Source organism: Brassica napus, chromosome C8, assembly GCF_020379485.1.
Source record: "Brassica napus cultivar Da-Ae chromosome C8, Da-Ae, whole genome shotgun sequence".
Taxonomy (NCBI): domain Eukaryota; kingdom Viridiplantae; phylum Streptophyta; class Magnoliopsida; order Brassicales; family Brassicaceae; genus Brassica; species Brassica napus.
Genome location: NC_063451.1, coordinates 45,735,293 through 45,757,506, shown reverse-complemented (window position 1 = coordinate 45,757,506; position 22,214 = coordinate 45,735,293). Strand labels below are relative to the sequence as shown.

The following is a 22,214-nucleotide window of genomic DNA, read 5'->3' as shown; positions in this document are numbered from 1 at the left end:
TATCATTGAATATCATTATTTTTGACATAATTTGAGTTTTCGTTTACATCAAAACTTATCATATTTTAGGATAATTTTAATTTAAAATGTAATTTTCATATTTTTCAAACAAATTCTAAAACTATTTTTTAAATATTTTGTTATAATTGTTAAAAAAATATTGAGTTGCATTTCAAATAAAAAGGTAAAGATATTCAAAATATTCTAATTAAAATATGCAAAATTTAATATAGTTTTAAGGAAATGGTCAAAATAAAAAAAATTACACATAAAATAATCATGATTTTTATTAACTGGGCGGATCATTATTTATATGATATCGCACACGAAAGAAAAATTTATGTTTTTAAAATTATCTAATTAACTCTATACTCATTTTTTTATATGATATCAGACATTCGTAAAAAAATAGATAGTTTAAGATGCAAAAAAAAAATATTTACTTAATGAATATAATATGAACGAATATTACAAATACATCATTTAATAAAATAAATTATTAAAAACTGAAAATTTATACCCGCACGCGCGGATCAGGGTCTAGTTATCTTTTAACTCGGCAGAACCTCTATTATTTTTTGGCGAAAAATTAAGGAAGCTTCTTAGTCTTTGAGTTTCCTTGAAATTACCCACCGCCATTACTTAATACTTCCCCTTTTTCGTATTAAATGTCACGGAGATTAAAAAAAAATTATACAATAATCTAATATACCATTATTAATTTAATACATGATTAATTAAATAAAAATGGTTTAAATAAAAATTTATTGGTTAATCAAAAGAGTAAAAAAAAAATTAATGTATAAAATTGCATTAGAATTGTAGAATGACATTTATTTTGAAAAAAAAAAATTAAGAATGATACTTATTACTCCACCAGTCCTTTTGCAAAATAGTAGCTACTGTTCTAACAAGACAAAATATATATGATATAAATTATTAAAATTTCGAACTATAGACTACTGTATATTGAAGTTTACTGGTCGATGTATTATTCAGATGGTCAATAAATTCAGAAAACATTCATTCTGTCCTAAATGATCTTCTTTTTATCGCCAAAGTTACACCAATTGTGTCGTGTTAAATTTTGCAATGACCAATATACTTTCTGAAACTTAATGCAATCACATTTCTGAAACTATATTTGAAAAGTGATTTTGCCACATGTCTTCTCTACAATCAATTTCACAAAACAAATATGACATGACTACTGAAATTGATGACATGGCTTCCGAAAAAATATGACATGGATAATTTTATTTAATATATTGATTTATATTTTTGGCAAACTTATTAGAATATGGTAATAATTCATATATTACATTTAATATTGATATTTATTTTTTGTAAACTTTTTAAAAATATGGTAATAGTCCATACATCATCTATAAAATAAATATATTCATATATAACATTTCAAATTTTGAAATATTATTACTTTTGTATAATTATACAATTTGTATTACCAAAACTTTCAAAAATTTCTACAATTTAAAAAAAAATATATCTAATCGTAAGATCATTAGTTTCTTATATATCTAAAAATATTATAAATATTGTTTAGGCTAAATTTTTGATAATTATACAATTTTATAATATTTTATTAGTTTTATACAAATTGATTTAACATATATCAAATCTGTATTAAATATTAATAAGAAAATAGTAAAATCTATAATATTTAATAAATTTTATTTTTAATTATAAATTAGATTAAAGAAATTATTTACTGCACATGGTGCAGGAAAACACCTAGTGACCAATAATTAAATAGATTCATTCAGTATTTATACCAAGAAATAAAACTATTTAACTACAAATATTTTTCCTTAATTAGTAGTATTCATTTTCTAACAAATAAATGCATGAAGAATTATTAAATAAAACCTTTATATATCCACAGTTATACACACACATGACACATACTATATAAACTTTTACAAATCCGTACAAACACAAGAGTGAAAGGAGAAAAAAAAAAACACAAACAGAATAACCACATTTGTTTTGAAGACATCAATATCATGAAAAGAAAATTCAGAGAGGAAAACAAAATATAAAAGTTCTGCAAATACAATTCATCTCCTCATGCCGCCCTCCACAACCGGGGCACCCATTGCAACGCCGGCATTGTGACGTGCAACGTTTCCGTCCCACCCTAACAAGTTAGTTGTTTATATTAAAACAGACTGATTTTGGTTCAACAAAGCGAAATAGTAGCATATAAGTTATTATAAAGATTGATAAACAAAATAAAATAATACCGAGGGGTACATCAAAACCGCGCTTGGTGAGCTCGCGATAGGTTTGAGTTAAGGCACAAAGTTCACAGAAGAAATGTTTGAGATAATCTCCACATTCGCTACCCTTGAGATTGTATTGTTTTCTCATTTTAGTTCGGTATTTGCACGAGATGCAGGCACTTCCAAAGACTGTATACATCGATAGCATGTACACCGCACCAGTCGCACAGCATGCTGAAATTTATTTTCTGTTAAATAAACTGATTTTTGTTTTTGATTAATAAAAAAAACAAAAAACGATTGCGGTTTTGTCGATAAGATTAGAAACTTACAAGAGGAACCCTGGTCTACTATCTCTGCGATTCGGCCAACGGTAATGCAAGGACACCAACATGTCAAACAACCTGCAACAATTAATCCTAAATTCGATTATTATTTTCAGAAGATAATCAATTTTCTCAAAATGATAGATTTGTAATCTAAAATTGTGATAAACATGTATACAGTATAATAACTTATAAATCTATATAAGATACAATATATGGATCGTGTATATATAGTGTGCTGAATTTTAAGTATGCAATTATTTACAGGATTTCATATTTATTGAAAATTGGAAAGAATAGTTTACAGCTGGAGCAATCCGAGCAGCAACCGCAGAAACCGGTGGACCATTCACCGTCAGCTTGAGGTTTGCCTTTTACTTCCATCACTCTACCCATCGCTCTATCGTTCTGTTAATTCTTCGCTCCGTTATTGTATGATGCCTAGGCTAATAGTGATGATATTTATAGGTTGCATTCTTTTTCTCATCAAATACGGGGTTGATATTTTTTTCAGTTCTACGAAAACAAAATGGTAAGAATACAAAAGGGGTCGGAACATCTTGACCCATGGTAAAGACGGGCTCCTTCCTATATCCAGGTTGCGAGTTCGAATCCTGCTAGAGGGAACTATTTCATGATGTTTCTGGACACTCTACACGGATATGGGCCTATGATTTAGGATCCATTTGCATATCCGGAGAGAGGGTCTATCCGTGAACTGTATCTTCCCTTACAGATTAGTCTGGGTCCTTCCATAGACTCGGGATACCCCTGAGTTAAAAAAAAAGAAAAAAAAAGGGTACATACACATCGCCTTCTCTATGTGACTACGTCTGAAGCTTCTCCGCATGATAAAACTATATTTTAAAGTTTTAATTTTAATCACTCTTTAAAATCTTAGACAATCTTCAACGAAAATCTCTCACATGGATTCTAAACAATTAATACAATAAAAAGTAATTAAATAGTATTAAATATTTAGTATAGCTTTCTGAATTTGAGATACATAAACCAACACTAAATAATATTAAGTTATATTTTTATTTAAAAAATAGAAATTGTTAAAAATACTACAAGTTAAGTACCACTTTCCAAAAACACCACCAATTAAAAAATATACTAACATTTGAGTTTAGACTTTAATTTTTTTATAAATATTTAGGGTTTAGTATTAAAGAGTTGGAGTTGGGTTAATAAATGTTTTATAAATATTTAAAAAATATTAGGGGAATTTCATGTTTACCACTTTCATGGTACCATTATTCATCTTTACCACTACTAAAGGGACGTTTTCAAAAATATATTTTTCATTAAGTGGCAAAAGACTCTTATACACACGTTCTCTATATATATAATGAATAATTATTTAAATAAAAAATATAACTTAATATTATGTTTGAAACTATACTTTTTCAAATTCAAATTTTTTTATAATTTTTTCGGATTTTTTTTATTTTGTTTTTCAAAATTTCTATTTGAAAATCAAAATTTATGTTTGAAACTATTTTTTAAATTTTTAATATTTTTTAAGTATTTATTTATATATTTATTAGAATCTTATATTTCACATTCTAAAAACCTTATCTCACCTCTCAACTTTAAACCCTAAGTCTATTTCACTAAAAATGAGGATAAAAATAGTTAGTGTAACATGAAAAATGGTACTATGAATGTAGTATTTGTGGCAATTTTCGAAAAAAAAATAGGTTAGTGTTATTTTATTATAAATTTAGGGTATTTGTTAAAATAGTCATTTAATAATGGTAAATTTGAAAAATGACATCAAATTTATGGTAGAATTAAAATTGTGAAATTTTCGATAAAAATGTTTTTAGAGATGTGACTTTAAATTAATACTCTCATAATTTCCGCGGCTTTCGGATTCGTCGTTAATAGTCCTAAGTTTTGGAGTTATGTATGAAAAAAAAAAACTTGTCAGTTTGAGAAAAATCAGTTTATGTAACTTCAAGATATATATATATACACACACACTAAATGGTGTCTCATTTTGATCTACAATATTTCGAGGATTATTATATGTATAGTTAACATATGCAAATTTTTATTATATGTATGTGAAACTAAGTGTTTCGTCCATACGAATATTATAATTTTACGAATACTTACACTATAAATACATAGATCATCATCATAATTAATTATTTTTATGTTCTTAATAATTTATATGTTCCCCAACTCTTTTTTTCCTTTTCCGTTTTATTTCTGAAATTATGAAAATAATCACATATCAAACATGCAATAAAATAGAGTAAAATAGTAAACCTTTGTCTTTTAACCCTCATTACCTCTTCAAAAAAATTTTCTAAACCACCAATATGTATAAAACTACAAAAAGTTCAAAAACTTAAAATCCAAAATAAAAAGTAAGTAAAATAAATATAAATAAAAAATAAAGGTTAAAAATAACTTAGAAAAAAACTTAAAAGAGAAGAAAATTGAGATAATAATACTATTTTTTTATGGAGAAATTTTATGTTTACCACTTTCATGGTACCATTTTTCATATTTACCACCACTAAATGGACATTTTCAAAAATACATTCTTCATTAAGTGGCAAAAAACTCTTATAACTTTGTTATCTATATATATATTAAATCATTATTTAAATTAAAAAAAATATTTTTTAATGTTTTCGAATTATACTTTTTCAAATTCGAATTTTTTTCGAATTTTTCTTTTTATTTGTTTTTTTTTATTTTTTCAAATTTCTTTTTGAAAATCAAAAATTATGTTTGAAAATGTTTTTTTTAATTTTTTTTATATTTTTAAGTAATTATTTATATATTTATTAGAATCCTAAATTTCACGTTCCAAAAACCTTACCTCACCCCTCAACTGTAAACCTAAGTCAAGATTAGTTAACACTAGGGGTATAAGCGTCTTTACTTTTCATTAAAATTGAGGGTAAAGTGATTAATGTAAACATGAAAATTGGTATTTGTGATAATTTCCCTTCTTTTATTTAGGGCATGACTGGTATAAGCGCAGCGGTTGCGGGAGTTTGCGGATGCAGGTGGTTGCGGTTTTAAACGGTTCTAAGAGATTTTTACGACTGGTACTGCCGTTAGAAATTGGTGCGTTTTCAGGATACTTATGACTGGTTAACCACCAAATATAAGGGCGATTAAATGATAAATTAACAATATTTACAATTTATATAATTATAAAATATCAAACATCATAATATGATAATATTATAATATCATAATATCAAACATCATAATATCATAATAAATATAAAAATTATGTTTATAAAATTATATTTATAATATAAATTAAAATATAATAGATATATTTTAGTATTTATTTTATTTCAATTTGAAATTTTTGTTTTTATTTTTGTATTTATATTGTTTTAGAAAAAAAAAATTTACCCTCCCGCAACCGCAAACGCTAGTTGGAACCAGCTTTTGAATTTAAGAGGTTCAAATCAGTTTAAAGCAGTTTAGAGCGGTTTAAATGATTGTTGAAAAACGCTAACAACTACTACAAACCGTAAAAGTTACGTTTACGGATGGTACCGGAGAAACCAGTCATGCCCTTAATCAGAAAAGTTATATCACACAGACTTATCTTACTATTTCAATTTATTTTTTATAAAAAAAATAGGTGATGGTCATCATTAGATAATATCAAACACCATTTGGTAATATCAAACAAAACATTGTTATCATATGTATTTCTTCTTTTTCCTGACAATTTTTATTTTATTTTTTCCTTTTATAATTTTTATTATAATTAATTCATGATCAACTAAATAATAAATAAATATAATAATTTATTAAGAGTATCAATGACATTAACCGCTCTAACTTTTAACGTGAGACCTAAGAAATAAAAAGTCATTTCACAAATAATATTATAGATTGATTTGTATTTATATACCATATTTATGTATATGTAGAGAGATTTACCTATGTTATATAGAAATTTTAATAGTTTAATGGAGTATATATTGTATATATATCAAAAATGTATTATTATAAAAAAGAAAAATTTTTATTGGGAAGATGAATAATAATGCTTTAGAGAAATTGCTTTCCAAAACCATGAAATAAAATAAAAATTAGATTTGACTGTAAAATTTTAAAAAGTCAACCAAAATTTAATTGTTTTGATTTTATTTAATTTTATTGCTGTAGAGAGAATTGAAGCTCTCTAAAACACTCACCACCTTCACCAATCGTCCCCAAAGAATGTTATGTCAAAAGACATGTGAAATTTAAAGTAGACGAGTTAAATTAATTACGCACACAAAAGCGAAGTAAGTGTATCAATAATCTGATAGGCCATCGTTTGTCTCTATCGGTATAAAACGTGGACCGTATGTTCACCAGCCACTTGTTTCTATGTCTATCGGTAATCGGTAATCGGTAATCGGTAATCGGTAATCGGTAATCGGTAATCGGTAATCGGTAATCGGTAACAGCGTGTTGACTGGATAGGAGAATGCTGATGGAGTCGTCCTTAGCATAATGATGACCATATATAGGTTCCAATTCGTTATGTGGAAAATAAATAAATATGTAAAATAAAATGATAAAATTAATCATCCAAACCAAAACAACGTTGCATAATGATAATTTTATTTTGTTTATATATTAGTAGATAGATAATCTATATTATAATGATTGAGTTTTTGCTCTCTCCTCAGCGCGCCACGTCAGCGTTTTGTAGATCCAACTTTTAAAAAGTGTGAAAAACTGTCAAGGCTATGGCTCGAACCCGGGTTATTGAGATTTAAACACCAACATTTATACCACTAAACTAAATGATACTTTGTACATTGATGGCCGAAACTAATATATATTTATGAAGGTCGGAAACTCTTGCTTCTTCGGTTTTCTTTGTGGGTCGGGCCTACAAGTGTATTATGAGTTTCATTTTTAAATGAGTTTCATTTTTAATGAAAAAAGCAACAATTATAGTTTTTCCATATTGTAAATTGTCTTCGTTTAACATGAGTTAGAGTTCTTTTCATCATTGTCTCATACAAGTCTGAGTTACAGAGTTGCGCCGTGTGTATGTTCGTAATCTATTTTTCACCAGTGAACTCTTCATCTCCCCATCTTAAATCGCTTGATCATAAATGTTCTTGATTTGTAGCCCTTCTGTAAACCCTATATATATGATTCTCATCTTTGATGAACCCAGTCTGCATCTCCACAAAACTCATTGATTCCTCTTAGTTTTAACCATCTTCTAAAACATGTCTCTCTCTGCCTTTCCAGTTCCTCAAACCGGCGTTCCAGGCATCCGTCACTTAACCTTCGAGTCTCTCCGTCTTGGTCGTAGCAGTCAGAGCATAGTCTCAAACCTCCTCGCTTCTGGGATTCCCTGAAGTTCAAGAAAGACAGTGAGTTTATGGGAATCACGGTTCTCTTCCTTGATGAAAAGGTAAGTTAATCTTTGATTTATCACACTTATTTAATATAATTGTTTTTAATTAATTTCCTGATTTTTTGTTGAATAATATTATTTGCAGATTCCGTGATTCATGAGTTTATTCCCGTCGGACGTGCTAATCATTACATGCAATCTTTGAAATCTGGTTTCATTGTGAAAGTCGATCGATTTGAGTTTGCTAGGTGCTCAAGCATGTACAAGATAACTGACCATCCATTCTTCATTTGTTTCATCTCACCAACTATTATTGATGAAGTCATCACGAGTGCTCCTGAGATCAATCTCCAGTCATAATTAGACGGTTCAACAATTTGCAAGTGATTGCGAACACAAACCTAGAACTCCCAAGTATAATATCATATTGCATCTGAGTTTATATTATGTTTCGATATCATAACTGATATTTAAACTCGCAGATGTGGTTAGGCAAATCTGTTCTATCCAGGGCTCTGACCTTACCAAAGAAACAACTCGAGTCGTTATCCGTCTCCTCATTGATCCGTAAGAAACAATCAACACACAATTCCCTTTATATTATTATCTATATTGTGCTAACATCAATAATCAAAAATATTTCCTACCCAAAATATGTGGTCGTCTATTTATCTCTCTTACTTATCAAACTAATTTTACACAAACCTTTATTTTACAACTTAAAAGAAACCACAACAACCCAAACAATCAAAACACCAAAAACTAGAATTCCAAAAGAGACGAATCATTAATGACCACCTCTCTTTTTTGTTTAATCTTAGAAATAAACTTCAAAACAAATATACCAAACCAATCATTTCAACTAAAATTCAACGACACATACATCGAGTCAGCTAAACAAATACACACTACACGGCCAGCTATTTAACAATTTACAAACTTACTTTCGTAACGAAGAAGACGAAGACGACAACCAAGATCAGTGAAATTACCTAAACAAAAAAGGAGAGTAAGTTACGAATTCTGATAAATACAACTAACAATGATTTTTGTTTACATATTACCCATCAAATAAAAGATAAACAAACACATGCACATCAGGAGATACAAGAGTCAATCCCAACAGACACAAAGGCGGCAACAACATCTCCACCTGCTCACTCATCTTGTCTTATAAAAATAGCTTAAATGCCCAATGTCAAGAGGCCAATGTTATTGTGTTCTTATGAGAAATACATAAATCCGTTTAAAACCCATTAAGACCCAAATACTCAGAACTGTCACTCATTTTATAGTTATTTCTACAAGTTTCAAGTATTTGTTTTAAAGGTCCGGTAAGAGCAACAAGTTTAAAAATAAAATAAAAACATATAACAATAATAATAAGGATAATAAAAATTATTACTTAATACACACAACTAAACTGTAGAAAAAATATCCAGAAACAAAAGGTACTTTCAACAATTTTAATATAATTTATGTTCTCTCAACAGTACAAAAAAACAAATTAAAAAGACAAACAAACAATAAGTCTCAGTGACACAACAAACAACATCACGAACTATATCAATCACATTACTAACACAGTTTAGTCATTCATAAATAGAGAACAATGCATACACAATTCATCATCACAACTCTAACCCTATAACAATAAAAAAACTTGAAAAACAACTCAAAACGCAAAAAAAAAAAAAAAACGCAAATTCACAACTATAATAACCCTAGCAAATATTGAGATGAAACAAGAACTCTGTCCACAACTCCGCGCTTGCGTGGAGGCAATGCCCCTAGTACATACAAAGATTAAAGAATGGCAAAACTTGAGATCAGTTAGATCCACCATATATATGTTAGAAGTTTTTTTTTGGTTATTGCACCAAAAAAAGTTTTTTTTGGGTTAATTATTGAGCCGCCATATAAGATTATTATTGTAAGAATCAAATTTAAGGATGAATTTTCAAATCAGTTCTGGATCTATCGGCCACTGCCATAGGTTCGAAAGCCCAACTTAAGTTTGGACCACACTTGTTTTTTCTTTTATATTTGGCAGCAACCACAATAATCAGCCATGTGATGTATATTTTTGGTATATGTTCGAAGTTGCTATCACTTCATTAACACAACCTGGAAAAGAGATGATTCAATAAATTAATTAAACTTGACTTAGGAATATTCTAGGAGAGGACGTTCGGTTTTTGGTTCGATTTTCTTTTTTCTTTTGTTTTTTTTCCTTCTGTTTTTTTTTGGGTTTTCGGTTCTTAAGATATAGAATCCGTTTGATTATTTATCAAAATCGTTCATGTTTTGGTTTGGTAAGGAACCGGTTAATAACCAATATTTTTGGTATAATTTGATTCTGATTTTTTGGATAATTTTGGATATTTCGGTTAATTTCGGTCTCCGTTTAGTATGCCATATTAAAATATTTGCATAAATATCAACTATCTTAGATTGATAGAAATAAATATTGAGCATATTTAACTATCGAGTAATTGGGATTTGCTTAGGTTATTCGGATACAAAAATATTCAGGTAATTAGATTTTTTGTATAATTAGGATAATTAAAATATTCCAGATAAAAAATATCTAGATATTTTTTTTGTAATTCGGTTTAGAAGTATTATTTTTATAATATGTTACAATTATAAAACTAAATATAATTAATATCTAAGATATTTTAGATTTGGATACCAATTCGATTTTTGCTTTGGTTCTAATTTGGTTTTAGTTTTTCGATTTTAAAATTTTAACTATGTTCTTCAATAAATGTTTTATTATATATATATATATATATATATATATATATATTATTTGGAAAGAATATAAAGAAAAATGAAACTAAAATTAAAAATAAAGAAGGATTTAATAATGAAAATTTGATATACTATTTTTATTTCATTAAGAATATCATTGTAATTAATCATCTTAAGAATTAATGTGAGCGCGACACCTTCGAAAGTGACTTCTCAAATAATATTATAGAGATAAGTACAAACAAAATATTAGATTGTTTGTTTTCTATTCATAATGGAGTCTATCTCTATTTTCTTAATACTTTAAATATTTGATAATACTTAGTAACATTATATCTAAAACTCATCTAAATTTTATGATACATATCTCATATAAAAATTATATAATACTAGGGTTGGTCCGCGCTACGCGCGAGATCTTAACTATATGTTATTTCCGTTTGAGCAAAATTGTTAAATCATTGTTTGTTAGGATATTGTTTTGTCTCTTACTAATTCTATTGTTACATTATTTTTTGGGATATTATAAATAAATGGTATAATTCATATACTTTATTTAAACTGGAACATATTATGGGAGTGTGTTCAATAATAAAATGAAGTTCAACGTTATTGCATATTATAATTTTGACAGAAGATTTGATTATTCGGCGATTAAGATAACCTTTTATTGCATGCAGTTCATAATACTGTAGTTAAAAACTTGAAGATTCAAGTCTTGATAGCGGCTCTCTTTACATTGGAGCATGTAGATTCAATTTGAGTTAGAGACTGGCTGCATTGTGTAGGCCCGTTAGAGTCATTAGGCTATTACATTTGTTTAGGTCGCATTGTATGGGCTTGACAAATGTGTGTGGCGCTCTCTTAGTAGCCAAGCATGTTGGAGTTCTTCGTTTTTTTGTTCTGGTGGTTGTGATTAATATCTTGTTTGCCAAGCAATTTGTGAGTTTTATATTATTTTTCTTCAGCCGCGGGAATGTCCATGTGGACGCGGATTGCTGCAACGTCTTGTTCTATAAGACTGTTTTTGTATAGATGTTTTTAAGAGCAATTTACAAATATTTTATTTGTGGTATATTTTATATTAGATATGATTTAATAAGGTATAGTTTAAGAGGGTCAGAAGTTTTCTATCTATATATATTATTATCTAAGAAGTAATTTTGGTGATTTGTAATCTTATCCATGATTTTAGTCTTAGTCAATAATTTTCATAAATATTTTATTTATATATTTTAATAATAAAAAGTTTCAGAAACATGATAACTACAATATTTTAGCAATAAAAACATTTGATATTATCTTACTTATTATTATAAAAAAATTCCATTTGATTTTAGAGGAGTCAATGATTTTAATAAAAAGATTAATGATAATTATATATTAGGTAATAAACAGTTTAAAGAAAAATATGACAATTATCATCTACACAGCTAATTGATATTATCTTATTAATATTACAAAGCGTCTTTCTTATATGTGATGAAAATATTATATCTATAACTTTGGTATCAAGAAGTTATATATTTTTAGATTTTGTTAATATAAGCTTATCGATAGCATATACCATTTATTGTTTTAATTTATTAATGTTTAGTTTTTTTAAAACATGTTTTCTAACGATTGTAATTTTTGCTAATATGTGTTAGCACAAAAGCTCGTGTTTATGTTCTACCGATACCAAAGCAATACTCGATTACATGTCGTATGAGAAACATACAAAAAAAAAACTTGTAAAGAAAAAAGTTGAATATTTTTAAAATAACAGATTTCCTAAAAAATTCAAAAAATTGGTGGAAATATTTATTTACTGTAAATCAAACTTAAAAAAAAAACAGTTATATATATTTTTGTTGTTATTTGGAAATAACATCTTTTTTATAAAATTTTAAAATTAAGATAATTTTTTTTATAATTAAATAGTATTAATTAGACAAAAACATCTGTATAAAGATGTAAAAATATTTTTAATATGTGAGTTTTATAAATTTTAACTCAATAATAAGCATATATATTGATAAAAACTTTGTCATATATATATAATTTGATGTAGGGTTGGGCAAATAAACCGAACCCGAAAACCCGAACCGAATCCGATCCGATAAAAATGAATCCGAACCGATCCGAACCCGGCATAAATACCGAACGGATCTTGTTTTTTGGTATTTCGGGTTATTGGTATTATCCGAACCGAACCCGAACCTAAATGGATATCCGATAGAACCTGAAACATTCAAAATTTCCAAAAATAACTTGTGCCAAACATGATCTCAATTCCTAATATGTATTCAAAAGATATTGAACATCTAAAATAATTACCTATTATATGAAGATTGATGGTTGAAGGTGGCGGTTGAAGGTTGAAGTTTTTAGATTTTGGTTTTGTTTTCATTGAATAATGTTTTTTATTTCATGAGAACTTGGTTTTCGTTTTATGCTTTCATTTATTTGGTTTTCTTTCGATCAATAACTATGTTTACCTTTCATTTGATTTTGAATGATCACATTTGATGTTCCTTTCTTTTTTTTTGAACCAATTTTATTTATATTTTGGTTACAAAATATGTACAAATCAAGTATTTTAAAACCGAATAACCGATTTTACTTATTTTTTGGTTACGAAGTAGATATAAATCAGGTACATTTAAACCGAAGAACCGATTGGGACCCGAATCCGAAAGTACATCGGGTTGTACCGGTTCTTTGAAGATTTACTAACCCCGACCCGAACCCGAATCCGAAACTACATCGGGTTGTACCGGTTCTTTGAAGATTTACTAACCCCGACCCGAACCCGATAGAACCAGAACCGGTCCCGAACAGAATTTTCATATAATCCAAATGGGGCTGATTTTGATAAACCCGAAAAACAGAAAACCCGATTGGAATAAACCGAAACCCTATTGAGGCCCCGAATGCCCATGTCTAATTTGATGTTTGATTTAAAATTTTCAAAAATATTTGAATTAATAAGATATAAACTAATAAATATCTGATAGACATTCATATGTTTGCATAAATTTAAACCACTCGTACAAACGTTGAAGTCAAACAGAATTTATAAGATGGTTCAGATGTTTGAATTTAAACGTTACCAGATGGCACATATATTTTAAAAAGTGAAGTTAACATTAAGGATAACACATATTGATGCCAAAAGCATTATTCAAACAGAAAATAGTGCGTAGAAAAACTTAATGATCTTCGCCTATGCGATGCGTGTCTTCTTGGCAACCTTGGAAGTTGCTGTTGCGGGAGGCTTATTGGTGACACCAGTTGAAGTAGTTCCTATAGTCGGTGCTTCCTCACAGTCGTCGCCATCAGTGTCCACCTTAGTAGGCCCTGAGATATTCCCAGGCATATCACCGCCATGATCATCGTTACCATCCTGTTAAGACTGTCACTCTTCATTATTTCCATATACTACAGAGACCAGAATGGAATATAATTTAAAACGTACATGGGCAACAAATTCAGGGAGTGGCAGACGGTCACGTTAGTTCAAGATGCGTGATATAGTGAAGGTTTGGTGATTGGTAGTGAAATTGTAGCTGCTTACTCTGACGTGGAAGGTGCAAGTCTTGCCAGCCATCTGTGCAATAAAAGGGGTAGCTGTGTGCTCTGGATTCTCTCCCTCTCCAGCCTATGTGTCCAATTAATGAATTGCAAATGAATAAATCAATAATTTGAGGCTAATGATGTGTTACGGTAGGCACGTACCAAAAGATGCAGCTTCAAAAGCTCGGATGTTATGTAACTTTTGCATTTCTCCATCGAAACCAACAAATAGACTTTCAGCAGTCTCAGCAACAATAGTCATCTCCACACGATACATAAGATAAACTGTTTAAAATGTATGTTGGTTGCTGATGTGTCTATGGGACCTCATTCTAATGTAATAAGAAGATCAAGTAGTTGCAGGGTCCAACATACCGAAGGACACCAATGGCGTTGGTGTTATTGCAGGTTGCGCAAGTAAAGGATGAGACCGTCCGCTGAAGCTTCATAGCACCAGCCTTTGTCCATGTTAAATCCAGTGCCCGGTGCAGACAAATTCAACCTCCTACATTTTACATTAACAGAATCACAAACAGAGTTCTAAAAATGTAAAATACAATCATACGAAAGATTATTGTACAGCCTGGCGCTGGGCAATGAGGATAAACTCGTTTAGTTCAGCTATGGTCACAGTCTCAGCGATAATGTCTGAAAAGGATTAACATTTTAAGATCTTAAAGGTTGCAATGTTGAGCCTGTGACAAATTGCTAGTAAGTGGATTACCTGGAAGCTGGGTATTTGTGTTGGCTAGGCCAAGCAAGTGTTCTTCTGGAATTGGGGAAAACGTTTCGGTTAACCAGTCAAAAGTGGTTGAAGCATGACACTGTCCATGAGCTCGCCACCTTTCTTCACATTACATGCTGTTTTGGCTGAGGTTGCCATCGAAGAGGAGCATGTCAAAACGTAGGTGGAGGTCGTGGTTAGATTGATTTTTTTTTTTTTTTTTTTGAACACATGTGGTTAGATTGAATTAATAAGGGATTTAACATGAAGAATCTGTAAAAGGGACCGTTTCGGTGATGGAGAAGGTCAGAGTCTGACCCTGCCCATTTAGGCCCGTTTATTGTCAAGTCCGTTTAGACCTGTTACCCGTTTAAACTCGTTTAATGTTAGCTCATTTATGTTGATAGTATCCGTTTAGCCCGTTTAATTTTTTTTTTTGTGAATTCTATTTTTTGTCAATAATCTTTTGTCATATCTCTATATGATTTCTAATAGTTTTATTTGATTTTAAAACTTATACTAAATAGAAATTCCAATTAAAGCAAAATTTGAAAAAAAAACTTTACTTTTATTAAATATTAATCAGTTCATAATATCATATACAACATCAACAAATTTTAGTAGGTTTTAAACACAATTATAACCTAAATTTTTTTCTAGAAAAAAAAACACAATCTATATATATTTGTTTTGTAACACAAACTATATATAATATAACTATTTTCTTTCAAAACAAAATTATATAAAAAATTATTTTTTGAAAAAAATAATCTTTAATATAATATTTTTTTTAAAAAAAACTCTTAAACGGGCTTAAACGGGTACCCGTTTATTTAGCGGGTATACTCGTTAACGAGACAGACCCAAACGGGCGGACCCGTATAAACCCGTTTATTTTTATATCATAATAAACGGGTCACGGGTCTGCCCGCCCATTTTAACATCTCTAGGTCAGACGTCGCGATCGAACGAAGAACAAAGACGAACTTTAAACTTCTGTGACAGCGTGAAGCGAATATTAGAGTCGACTGGTTTGTTCAAGGCCCAAAAAAATAGCAAAGCCCACACAAAATAATGAGACACGTGGCGACCTGTCCTTGACCTAGTTTCTTAAGTGGCAGGAGGAGACGATAACACGTGGCGACTTATCCTTGACCTATTTTCTTAGGTGGCAAGAGGAGAAGATAATCAATGTCTTCTTTATATTAATAGATAGATAGATAACAAAAATATGAAAGTTAAATTTATAAAATGTAATTATATAAATTGTAAATAAGCTATTTTATTATTGTGCAAAGTAAAATATATTTTAAAAATGTATAAATGTAAAAAACAATTATCATAAATTAATAAAATATCATAGTCCCGTCATTATTAGTTTATAGGTGTTTTACTATACATATTTATGTTATTTTAGTACTTAATTACTAATTAGCATTCTGTTCTTTTTAGTTTTACAATTTCAGTGGGTTTAGTTATAAAGAAGCTTTGTTTTTATTCTCCCTTTTCAATTACATAGCTGAAAATTTGCAAACATTTTATACCTAAACCAATAGATTTGTAGTTAATCATCTTGAGTGAGACTAGGTTACAATATATTGTATGGGGTTTTCTCTTTGGTTACTTTTGATAAGTTATGCAAAAATAAAAATAAAATTTTTTTTGGAAAGCCATAACAATATAAATCTTAAAGGGCAAATCTATTTATATAAAATATAGTTTGCTCACTTATGGTACTGCCACCTCAGCATCCAGCTAGGAAAATCGTTTAACTAGGAGATGCCACGTGTCCGATGACTCTCGACGCATGGTTCGACTTTAGTCTTTGATGAGTTTCTTTCTTGGGCTTCATTTTCCTTCACAGCCTAACACAACCATCTCTACTTTAAAGACTTCATCTTCTCCGCTACCTCGACTCCTCGCCATGGCATTCCGCGACTCCTCCTGTCATCTTTGTCGCGGCTCCGGTTGATCTCTGGTGGTCCAACCGCGATTGACTCCCTCCATTGTCGTGATCAAGCATCCTTTGCGGCGTGAGCCCACGTTCATCGTATCACCACCGTGACCTCCTAAGCTTGCAACCAAAAGCTACAGTATCTCCTAGCTCCCAAAGTCGTCGATCTCACCTCCAATCGTTGAAGCCTTACGCAATCAGACTTTTGTCGTACTGAAGATATTACAGAGGAGGGAAAGTCTAATCTGTTCTTCCGCCGTTTTTTTGGATTTTGGGAATGTTGATGTTATCTGTGCTTTGGATGTTTCCAGAAACCACCTATTTTCTTAAACCCAAGACGTAACCTATCCCCCCCCCCCACTTTCCTGCAATTAGGTAACTGTTATTAATGTATCATTCAATCAAACCAGTCCTGTACTCTCAACGATCCGTCTTCCCTGCATTCGTCACCCATTTCATTCAGTGTATATATGAACCTGAAATGAGACCTCCTCATAACTCAGTGTTTATTTATGTGAGATGATTTAGATTTTGATTTTGTTGGGTGATTTTGTTTCAGTTTGTTCTTTTATTAATTATCAAAATTTTAATTTGACAACTTTTTTTGCGGGAGATAGATTCTGATTTTGTTTGTTGATTTTATTTCAGTTTATTCATGTATTGATCATCAACATCAAAGAGCTTTCTCCTGCTGCTTGGATAAGAACATGGTTTTAAACAGTATACAAAGCTCAAATGCAGGCGAGTCCTAGGGAATACTATCAGGAAGTGATCCAAAACTTTCACAAACAAGAAGAGAAGGCTTGCCATTTGCACCTAAAGCACAAGAGCTTGCGGGTACTAGGTCATGCCCTGGGATATTACTATTACATGAAAACAAAGTAGCGGAGCTCTTGCAGCAGGGATATCATCTTCTGAGGAGATTAATGGTAGCTTTTCGAGTCATTTAGATTTTACTTTGTCTTCTGCTCCATTACCAGACAAGCCAGCTTCGCAGATGGCCAAGATAATAGTACAATGTCAATAGAGCAAGATGGAGAGTGACACTGGGTTGGCGGTGGATAGCAACAGAGCAATCGGCATTGAGCTGATGGAGCAAGCGACGGAGAGAGTGACTGGACAGCCATGGAACAAGCGACAGAGAGTGTGATGAGAGATAGCAAAGACAATTGCTGAAGTTCAAGCTGTCATAGGGGAAGTCAATAACAATGACAGGAGGGTGTGTTTATACCAACTGCAATCTTTTTTGGTTTGTTTTTGTACGAAAGGGAAATGAAGGATTGTGTTTGAGTTTTTGTTTTGAAAAAATTAGGTTCGTGCTTACAAAGTTTCTGTCAATGGAGGAATGAAAGTTGCGGTGGAGGAGGCTGACATGACTGCATAGCTTTTCATGAGGCTGTTGTTGAGTTTTGATGGCATCGAACCAGAAGGGAAAGCTATAGTACAACGATAAGGCAAAGGTTAGTGTTTCTTCTCCTCCATTCTGCATTTGTCTGCATCATAAACTATGTTTACACAACATTGGTGAACAGTCCACTACCAGCTAAACTGTCTAAACTGAAAAAAGTCAACTATACATTACACATCTCTTTTTACAGTCTTTTTCTTCTACACACAATTTTTTCAACCCAGTTTGATATGATGTTGGATATGGTTTCTTCTAGAAAATATAATTTCTGTTAGGGCATAGTTTGTAACAGATGTTGAATCTGCAGTTTTGAATAAGATACTCTTGGATCTTGCGTAAAGGAAGTGTTGTTGTTTACCTTGCGGCAACATTCGTTAGGGTTAGTAACATCAACAGTCACGTGCAGATTTTTTTTTTTTTGCCGGCTACCCATGTGAGTTAGATTAAGTGGTGGCTGACGAGCCGATTCTCCGAGAAGCATCTTCGTCTGTCACGTGCAGATCTTTCTTTTGGTTAATTTATACGAATCTGTACTTTTCTTATAAGATGATTTTGTTTTGTATAAGGAGCTGTTGGTTTAAAACCCCACCACAAAAAGCAGAAGAAAATTTTTGGTTGGAGAATGGCAAATTATGTTTGTTTGTAATTATTTTCTTTTGAATTCATTTTTCTTCTTTATCATGTTTTTATTATGTTTTTACCTTTTAATTGTACCATCGATGGAAAGAAATATAAAAATGCATTAATAAAATATTTTAGTTTATTTTTTACAGAGATAAATTTAATATTAATTATCTGTAAACAGAAATAATAATTTAAATTAATAATATAAATGATATAATTATTAGGCTCACTTTTAAAATTAATTTAAATAAATTTGACTTCATTTATTATAAATGATATATATATATATATATATATATATATATATATATATATATCTAAAACACATTGTTTTAACTGATTATAATAATAACATCATTTTAAGAAACATATATAAATAGTAACATCAATTAATGAAGAAAGAATAAAAAGACTCAATGAATATAACAAGGACAATTCTCTGAAATAAAATCATTTTAAGTTTGTTGTCACAAAAGAGTTCCCAAAACATGAAAATAACGAAAAATAAATTTTATCAAATATCAAAAAAAAAATTATACTCTAAATATATAAATACAAATAAATAAAATAATAAAAACGTAAAAAATAAAATAAAATTTATAGTTTCCAAAAATTATTTTAAATGTTTTATTTTTTCATATTTTTTTGAAATTCAAAAATACTTTTTGAAATAATTTTTAAATATTTTAATTAAAAATTTTAAAAAATTTTAAAGCTCACTACCAAATTTCCAACCCGTAACTCTAAATTATAATTCTAGATTATTTAACCCATTTAGTATAAATGTATATTTACCTTTTTAATGAAATATTTCAATCTATAAATTTTTTATGTTATGACAATGGTAAAAATACATTAATTATATGATTGTGATATATTAATTTTGAAAGTACATTAACTTCAAAATACATTAATTAATTTTAAAATTTTCTGTAGTGAGAAAAAGTTAGTAGCAGACCATTGTGATTTCTTTTTATTAATCACATGAATACAACACTGAAATAAAATAACTAAAATGTGACGTGTAAGGCTAAAAGTTTTAAAATAGAATTATCATAAATTACATCTTATAAAAATTTAAATCTCAACTTACAAAATAATATCCTAGTGATATATATAAGAAAAGGGATTTGATAGAATAATTAAGGTTTACCACGAAAGATAGATACAAGACCGCCACTATTATCAGCTACAAATGTACAAGAGAGAAGGAACTAGGCGGATGATTATGTGCGAGGGCCAAACACAAAGAGGACACAAATTTAAACCTTCTTCTCAACCTTGAGAATATGGTCGTCCATGTCAGCAGCCATGTTCGTGACGAACTTCATGTAGTTGATGGGCTCTGGAGAGTCTTCGTAGCGCTTCTCCCACATCATAGTGACTTTGCAGACGCAGCCTTGCTCAGTCTTGGGGATGAACTGGAAGATGACGTCGTACACCTTAAGCTGCTCCATCACGTGACCCTCAAGCCCTCTAAACGTCACTGCCATCTTGTCGTCGTCAAACTCTCTCTTCTCCTTGAAAACCTCTTGCTTTCCATCTTAATTAATACACACACGATACTAATTTTAACAGAAACCCTAGAAAGTTACATACATAGAGGAAAAGGTAAACTGTGGACCGCATGTATAGTTCCAGGACTTGATGGCGCCGTGGGAGTCCCAGTCTCCTTCGTGGACCTTGACACCTTGGATATGATGGCCGACGGCGTCCGGGAAGAGGTGGTTTTCACTCCACCTCTTGTAGTGATTCTTCGCAGACCCTTTAAGAGGAACCTCTGTCACGTATGTTCCTGACATCGCCACGATGAAGCTTGTATGAAGCTTTTGATTATTCTTCCTTGGGAGCGTGTGTATGTCAATTGTTTTGGTTATTGTTTTGGTTAATGCACAAAAGAAAGAATCGTCCTTCGTTTATATACATAAACTCGTCACAACGTTACAAGAAACCAGATATACAACTTTTTTAATAACCAAATATACATATAAAAACTAGCGAAAATTGTTTTTTTAGAACAAAAAAATGATAACTATGTCCTTTTAGACTAATCTCATATATTTTATGTCCCATTAGACTAATTATTTTCAAAATGGCAATAATGCCCTTAAAATTGTAATTTTAAAATATAATAAATAATGAGTTCGATCAAGCGGGATCGATCGATCCGAAATTACAAGGTCGAAAGGATCGATCGATCCTGATCATTATGCACAACAAAAAAAGCGTGGGGCATATACTAATCGACCTGCTCCATTTCACTCGATCGGCAAAGGTCGATTTCATACAGATCGACCGATCTCGAATTATAGACCGATCGATCCCGTGCCCAGGTAAGTATTCCAAAGCGATTTCCTGGTTTTCTTCGGTTATATCCGGTTTGATTCCCACTTGATTTGAACCGACCAAACACGATTTCAACTCTTTAAACTCGATTTCTTTGCGACGAAATTTCTCATCTCCTTCACAAACCAAGGGGGAAAAAATCAAAGTTTCAAGTTCATAAACCCTAACTCACTCAATTTCACACTGATTTGGTAGAAATAATGTGAAAACTTTGTGAACAATCAATGGAATATATAAGACAGCGTGAGAAGAAGGTTACCACGTTTTTTTCGTTTTTTTTTTAAATCGATTTTTTTTCAAAATATGAAAGTGAATATTGCCAAATATTTTGTTTCCGTATTTTTAGGAACTGATTTTTTATCCGTAGAATACAGCTAATTTGTATAAATCGGTTTCTACAGGTTTTTAGAATTATAGTAATGTGTAGATTTTGATTTCTACGTGTTTTAGATTTACAGTAAATCTGTAGAAGACGGTTTCTACATGTTTTAGATTTATATTAATGTGTAGATTTTGATTTCTAAAGATTTTAGATCGGTAGGTTAAGCGCGGAATGTGTATTTTAAATATTTTTAGAATACTCTTATTTACGTAGATCACGTATTCTAAACATTGTAGATGCAATGAAAAAAATAGATTTCGTTTTCTACTTCGTAGAAAGTCATTTCTACTTTATTTAGAACATAATCTGAAAATTATGATTTAAACATTTTTAGAACTGAAAAAAATACCACTAAGTTCATATAGGTATTTTATTAATAGCTTACTATTTTTTCAATTTTTTTTGTTTGTAAAACTATTTATTAGATTTATTTTCAAAAATATTAAAAGATATTATAGGCAAAAATGACACAAAATAGATATTAGTGTAAAAGGACATAGTTATTATTTTTTGTTCTAAAGAAACAATTT

The 22,214-nt window shown here is 30.2% G+C and overlaps 2 protein-coding genes and 1 long non-coding RNA gene across 3 annotated transcripts; all 3 read right to left on the bottom strand.

The window, feature by feature from the left end:
- Positions 1–1,871: 1,871 nt before the first annotated feature.
- Positions 1,872–3,134, bottom strand: LOC125591295 (protein PLANT CADMIUM RESISTANCE 2-like). Its single transcript, XM_048765259.1, has 4 exons — positions 2,875–3,134; positions 2,576–2,647; positions 2,265–2,477; positions 1,872–2,158 (listed from the first exon to the last, which is right to left on the bottom strand). The coding sequence occupies exons 1-4, from the start codon at positions 2,963–2,965 to the stop codon at positions 2,079–2,081; spliced, it is 456 nt and encodes a 151-aa protein (XP_048621216.1). The 5' UTR covers positions 2,966–3,134; the 3' UTR covers positions 1,872–2,078.
- An 11,558-nt stretch (positions 3,135–14,692) lies between these two features.
- On the bottom strand, positions 14,693–15,651 carry LOC125591294. Its single transcript, XR_007327247.1, has 3 exons — positions 14,971–15,651; positions 14,827–14,894; positions 14,693–14,751 (listed from the first exon to the last, which is right to left on the bottom strand). It is a non-coding gene; the product is annotated as an uncharacterized LOC125591294 (long non-coding RNA).
- Positions 15,652–20,183: 4,532 nt separating this feature from the next.
- LOC106414559 (MLP-like protein 328) lies at positions 20,184–20,825 on the bottom strand. Its single transcript, XM_013855194.3, has 2 exons — positions 20,581–20,825; positions 20,184–20,499 (listed from the first exon to the last, which is right to left on the bottom strand). The coding sequence occupies exons 1-2, from the start codon at positions 20,756–20,758 to the stop codon at positions 20,219–20,221; spliced, it is 459 nt and encodes a 152-aa protein (XP_013710648.2). The 5' UTR covers positions 20,759–20,825; the 3' UTR covers positions 20,184–20,218.
- Positions 20,826–22,214: the final 1,389 nt, after the last annotated feature.